This window comes from Silurus meridionalis, chromosome 22, assembly GCF_014805685.1.
Source record: "Silurus meridionalis isolate SWU-2019-XX chromosome 22, ASM1480568v1, whole genome shotgun sequence".
Classification (NCBI taxonomy): domain Eukaryota; kingdom Metazoa; phylum Chordata; class Actinopteri; order Siluriformes; family Siluridae; genus Silurus; species Silurus meridionalis.
Genome location: NC_060905.1, coordinates 15,001 through 21,645, shown reverse-complemented (window position 1 = coordinate 21,645; position 6,645 = coordinate 15,001). Strand labels below are relative to the sequence as shown.

Below are 6,645 nucleotides of genomic sequence, written 5' to 3'. Positions count from 1 at the left end.
GGTGTAAATAATCAAAAAGTTTCTTTTGAACACATTCAGGTTACAAATCATATCTATTTTCCATAAAAAGTGTGTAGAAAATGAAGTGTTGTAATATTTGTAAAGATTGTAATAGTGCCATGATTGAATAGAACATCTGTGTGTGTTCATAGATTTCTATCAAAATCCAGTGCTCGTGATTAAGATTATTAATGTGATTTGTGCACTAGTGAAAAGTTTGTTGTATTTAAATGCAGTTATCCAGGAGGCTAATCAAGTTTATTTAAGTTATTAATCATTTCCACTGCTCTATGATTGACACTTTGTGAACTAAAGACCTAGTCTGGTGCTGTTGGAACCCAGCGCTTGATTGACCATATGATTATGAGAACCAGGTCAGATGCAGCCAGTGATGTTCCTTTCACTTCTTTACCCTGGTGTTCATTGTGTAGGTGATCATTTACACACTAAACTTAGTATTTGGTTTTATGTACAGTGAGAATTAATTGTCTTTAAACTGATCAGTGTTTTGGTTCCTGGACTGCTGTGGATTTGCTGGACATTGCTGTAGCTGCTTCACTATTACCTCGCATATTTGAGCCCTGGACACATTAGCTCGTGAGCACGGTGCAGATTCTGTCTCCATCTGCCCTACATATCTCGCATGATGTGCGGGCTTTAGGACCCAGACAGAGTTGTACCCGTGCACCTCAAAACTTTTAAAATTCCTTTTTCCAACTATTTCCACTCCCTCAGGCGCGCGCGCGCAAAGGCTACGTGCGTGTAGACATGTCGACGCTCTCGCACTGTGGATAAAGACGCGCACGAGCCATTTGAACGGTGAGAAGGCGTGAATATGGCTGCTGTGCGCGTGTTTCTGTGCGCGGTTGTGCTCGTGCCTGCGGTTCGATGTCAGTATGAGCAGTATAGTGCAGAGAATTTTCCGCACGCGGATCTGATGCCGCTGGACTCGGCGTATGGGTTTGCACTGGAGCGGTACGGCGCGCGAGACTGGGGAGAGAGCGTGCGCTATTTAGAACTGAGTCTGCGCCTCCACCGACTACTGAAGGAGAGTGAAGCGCAGTGCAGTCGCGCGTGCACCGGGGAAAACCTGCACGATAACGACACGGGAACGAGCACGAGCCTGGGAGTGATCAAACACATGCTCACGCGCGCAGCGTGCCTGAGAAAGTGTAAAGCGGACATGCCCGTGTTTTCTAAAAAATACCCGAAACCAGAAACTCTGGAGGCCTTTAGCACGAGGACACCGTACCGTTATTTACAATTCGCTTATTATCAGGTACCACCCCACACACACACACACACACACACCCCACAACTGTAGAAACTCAGCCGGATGTGACGTTGAACAGAGCGGCAGTATGATGTATTATTAAAGAGAAAATCTGAACGTTTATAAATAGAAGAGTTTGGAGCGCGTGTTTCAGTTAGAAAACTCTACGATACATTTGCTCTACAAACAAATTTACTTGTGTGTTTATACGCACGCGCACTGCGGTGTTCTATCTCAAATCGCGCACGACTTGTAGATGAAAAGTAACGTGTCAATCCCCGCAGTGTGCCCCCTGTAGGCCTGGAGTGAGGGGTGTGTTTTAATGCCACGTCCACATGTACACTTCCACACACACACACACACCGCTCCATGTTCAAAAGTGTAAACTCAGTGTGATGTTGAATCATTCATTCTTCAACAAAAAGCTTCAATTCAGGGGAGAAAGTGTAATCACTGCCCAAGGATGTTGATAATAATATCAATTTTTCAGTTTTATTAGAAATTGTATTTGTCCTGTACCAGAACGATTTGCAAAAAATTATATAATTTGTATAATGTAATAATTTAATTTGTATATAATTATTGCTTTTTGACATCACATTTTATCTGGTTTAATTATATGTATTAATAAATAATTAGTATTTTGCATAATAGTTGTGTAAAGATTAAATGTTTTGTAAAAACTTTATCTGAATTTTCGGATTTCTCATCAGTGCTGTAACATATAATTAATTTTCTCTATCAATAGAGTTTATAATTTTATATATTTAAAATGAATTCAACGTCTCGATTCTTTTGTGTGTATGTGTGTAGATGAATAATCTGGAAAAAGCTGTATCAGCAGCACACACTTATCTTCAGCGTAACCCGAGGGACCCACTTATCTCCAAAAACATCAATTTTTATAAAAGTCTGTTTGATATTGAAGAGTACTTATTGGACCAGGAGGAAAAAAAACATCAGGTAATATGCACACTTAATACACAACTACTCACAACTACTTGTTTCTTAGACTGTTACAGCAAGAGGCACAGTATTCCTCTGCCTGATGCCTGTACAAGGTTATGGTTTTGATGGCCATTCTGTGTGCATCGAGTCTGTACTTTATCAGGTTTTTGTGATTTTGTTAAGTCATATGTGATCTACTAATCTGTCTGTCTCTTTTCTTGTCTGTTTTTCATTGTCTTTCTGTCAGACACTCTTTCTGAAAGCAGTGCTGTTGTATAACGCGGGGGACTTCAGCAGGTCGGTGACGATGATGGAGGAAGTGTGTGTGGAGTATTTACGTGTGTATGATGAGTGTCTTTCAGCATGTGAGGGATCATATGAGGTACAAGAGGTCAAAGACTTTTACCACACGCTTGCAGGTTTGTAACAGACGTGTGTGTGTGTGTGTGTGTGTGTGTGTGTGTGTGTGTGTGTGTGTGTGTGTGTGTGTGAATTTTATTTATATATATATATATATATATATATATATATATATATATATATATATACATACATACAGGTGCATCTCAATAAATTAGAATAACTTTAAAAAGTTGATTTTTATTTTAGTAATTTCATGGTTTTTCATAATTTGATATATTTCAAGTGTTTATTTCTTTTAATTGTGAGGATTTTGGCTCACAGCTGCTGATGAAAACCCAAAATTCAGTATCAGAAAATGAGAATATTGTGAAAAAGTTGAATATCGGAGACTCGTGATGTCTCACTAATCAGCTCATTAAATCCAAACACCTGCTCAGGTTTCCTGAGTCTTTAAATGGTTCAGGCTCCACAATCATGGGGGAAAACTGCTGACTTGACAATTGTGCAGAAGACGATCACTGACACCCTGCACATGGAGAATGAGACACAGAAGGTCACAGTGGCTCTGGATAAGGGCTAAATGCTGCAAATGTAAATGTCATCACTAAAGAAGCTGATGTTCTCAGACTGCTGGATCCAAGCACTTTAAAAAAAAAGTTGAATGGAAAGAAAAAATGTGGTAGACAAAGGAGAAACTAAGCAGATTCAAGAATTTGTGTAGATTCACAAAGATTGGACTGCAGCTGGAGTCAGTGCTTCAAGAGCCTCCACACACAGACGTCTCGTCTCCATGGGCTACAACTGACTCATTTAACACAAATGTGTTGGTGCGCTTGACTGACCAGCAAACTCCTGACTTTGTTCAATTTAATGTCAAATTCTTTGAGATAGTGAATTGTTTTTTTTGTTAAATGTGAGCCAAAATCATCAAAATTAAAAGAAAGAAACACTTGAAATATATCAGTCTGTGTGTAATGAATCTATATAATAGACAAGTTTCAGTTTTTGTATCGAATTACTAAAATAAATCAACTTTTAATTGATATTCTAATTTATTGAGATGTACCTGTGTGTGTATGTATTGGGATGGAGGAGGGTCTTTAAAGTCCCCAGCTGAAAAATAATGCAAATGTTTGGAACGTATTTAACACACAAATAAGTCAAAACAATACATCTTTCTACAAGATTATGTTTTAACAGTGGGCCGGTTAATTCACAACTCTGCACCAATCCACCTCTTAACCCTGTCATTATGACGTCACAGCGATAGAAACCATAATTATTGTAGAGAAGTGCTGTAGAACAGAGAGCTGCATCACAGACTGGAATCTCATACAGTAAGAATGAATTAATCACTAAAGCAAGAAGCCCAATTTACACAATTCAACACATCTCCTTTCACTGTGTTTTCGTGCAAATTCTACGGGGAAAAAACAAAAGCATAAACGGTTCAAGTAAAAGCTTAACAACTGCATAGCCAGTCTTTTCTCACGATGTCCAGCTTTTATATTTTGGAATTTGTACAGTTTGCTGCAGTTTGTGAGATCTTACTAGAGCGCTTTCTGACCATCTAATCAAATGATGTGAGAATGGCAATGTTTTGGAAGCGTTCTTAGATGGCCTTGGTGACTCCAGCTCACAGTCTGTTTGGTTAAAGCAACATGGATTTGAATCTATATGATGACAGTTTATTAGGTCATCCTCTGTTATCAGAGCTGGTGGTGCAGACTAGTTCCAAGTCAAGTCAAGAAGCTTTTATTGTCATTTCAACCACATATATCTGACGCAGTACACAGTGAAATGAAACTACGTTTCTCCAGAACCCTGATGCTACATAAAACAACATAAAGCTACATAACAGAAAATACAGATTTAAGGACTGTAAGTGTCCTCACCACATAAAGTGCATTGTGTAAAACCTGGTGAAAACAGAGCAAAGACAACACAAGATGGTGTAGGACAAATACACAAAACACAAAATCGCTCCACCAGTAAACCTGCTGTATATTACACAGTGTGGTGTGTAAAAGAGAACTGATTACAGGAGTGAACATGTAATTGAACAAACTGTTCTGTGTATTGAGGAGCCTGGTGGCTTGAGGGAAGAAACAGTTGCACAGTCTGGATCTGAGGCCCGAATGTTTCAAAACCGCTTTCCTGATGGCAGGAGGGTGACGGGTGTGTGTGTGAGGGGTGTGTGGGGTCGTCCACAATGCTGTTGGCTTTGCGGATGCAGCATGTGGTGTAAATGTCCGAGATAGAGGGGTGAGACTCAGATGATCTTCTCAGCTGTCCTCACTATCCTTCGTAAGGCCATGCGATCTGAGACGGTTCATTTCCCAAACCACACTGTTAAAAATGTTCCCGTTAAAAAACAGTGAAGAACTGGCAGCACGGTTTCCAGCAACTTACTGTAAAATTAAGTGTCTTATTGTTGGTGAAATTTACAGTTGGCTACTGTTTTTGCTAATACAACATAACACTGTTTATACATTAAAATATATTTCTAAAAATATAATTAGCAGTTTTTTTTAAACCTTGTGATTTAAGAAATTGTCCCAGTTTAACTACAAAACACCACATTACTACCATGTATAAATGTACTCTTTAACAGTAGTAACATAGCTTCAAAGAGTTGTTTCAAAACATTTCTTTTTTTTTTAATAAACTGTCTTAGTACAAAACCTAAATAACATTAAAGAAAATAACACAGATTCTTATTTATAGAACATTTGTATAAAATAAAAACAATGTCAACTAAAAGCCCAAAGCTTATTACAGGCATGGAAATACATCCAAATGTAAAAAGAAAGACAGAGTGAATGACAGAAAACATTCACGGATATACAGTATTTTTGAGTGAATATGCATGTGTGTGATGTGAGTGTGTGTATGCAATGTTTGTGTGTGGTATGTGGTGTGTATTACTTATATAAAGTCCCACTTACAATCTATGAATTTTTAAGTAGACTGGCGACACGTCCGCTTTGATACTCCTACAGCCTTGTGCTCTTTTCCGGATGTATCCCAATTAACCGCCTGAAAAACAAATGTGTGTGTTTAGAACTAGAGAGGAGGGGAAATGATTACTCACAGAGAACATATAGCAAAGTATATTCCTGTATAAAGAGCAGTTTTTATTCCGGAAAGAAAACAAGCTACAGCACGGAGATCTTTTGGGCAAAAAGTAAAACACAATAACACCGATATATAAGGGTTTTTTTCTAATGCTGGAGGCTTCACGTATTTCAGAAAAGCAGCGGAAAACACCAGTCATTTTAGTGTGATACAAAGACAATGTGATTTCAGTGCAATGGAGTTTAAAAAATTAACTTTACAGAAGGATTATCACATATTTTGCTGAATGAAACTCACCCGGTAATTGGGAATAATTGAACCTGAGTCTGAAATCCAGCTGCACAACACAGTGATGCATTTGGCGTATTAATCACTGAAAATGAGCAAATAAAAAATCGATTCACTTCCAATATCCACCACACATTAGCTGCCATAGCAAATGTAATGAATTTTGTCACGCAAACAAAAGGGAACTCACCTGTTAATGTTATGAAGACGGATAAAAGTCCCCACGTGCTCACTGCAGTTTATAAAAATACTGTATAGTAATGTTTAATTTTCTTTGAGTAAAAAATACAGCAAAATGCCGTTATATTGTGTCTACATCATTTTACAACAACAATAAAACAGTAATGTACTGCTTTTAAACATAACATTATTATACTGTTGAAATTCTGCTGTAAATTAACAGCAATTTCTAACAGTGCAGGACTCCAATTCAGGAAGTCCAGGATCCAAATACAGAGGGAGGTGTTAAGACTCAGTAGGTTCAGCTTCTCAATCGGGTGCTGAGGGATGATTGTGTTGAATGCTGAGCTAAAGTCTATGAACAGCATTTGTACATATGAGTCTTGTTGTCCAGGTGGGTGAGGGCCAGATGAATGGTCGTGGAGATGGCATCATCTGTGGAGCAGTTTGGACGATACGTGAACTGATTCACTCCAGTGAGCGTGGAAGCTGGGTCTTGATGTGCCTCATGATGA

At 38.6% G+C, this 6,645-nt stretch overlaps 1 protein-coding gene across 1 annotated transcript in view; it reads left to right on the top strand.

The window, feature by feature from the left end:
* The first annotated feature begins 637 nt into the window (after positions 1 to 637).
* The window catches only part of p3h4 (prolyl 3-hydroxylase family member 4 (inactive)), an 8,712-nt gene continuing 2,704 nt past the window's right edge, over positions 638 to 6,645 (top strand). The window contains exons 1-3 of the mRNA XM_046834846.1: positions 638 to 1,279; positions 2,087 to 2,236; positions 2,469 to 2,640. Of these exons, the coding sequence (XP_046690802.1) occupies positions 836 to 1,279; positions 2,087 to 2,236; positions 2,469 to 2,640 (766 nt within the window). The 5' untranslated portion in view covers positions 638 to 835. The remainder of the gene's footprint in view (positions 1,280 to 2,086; positions 2,237 to 2,468; positions 2,641 to 6,645) is intronic.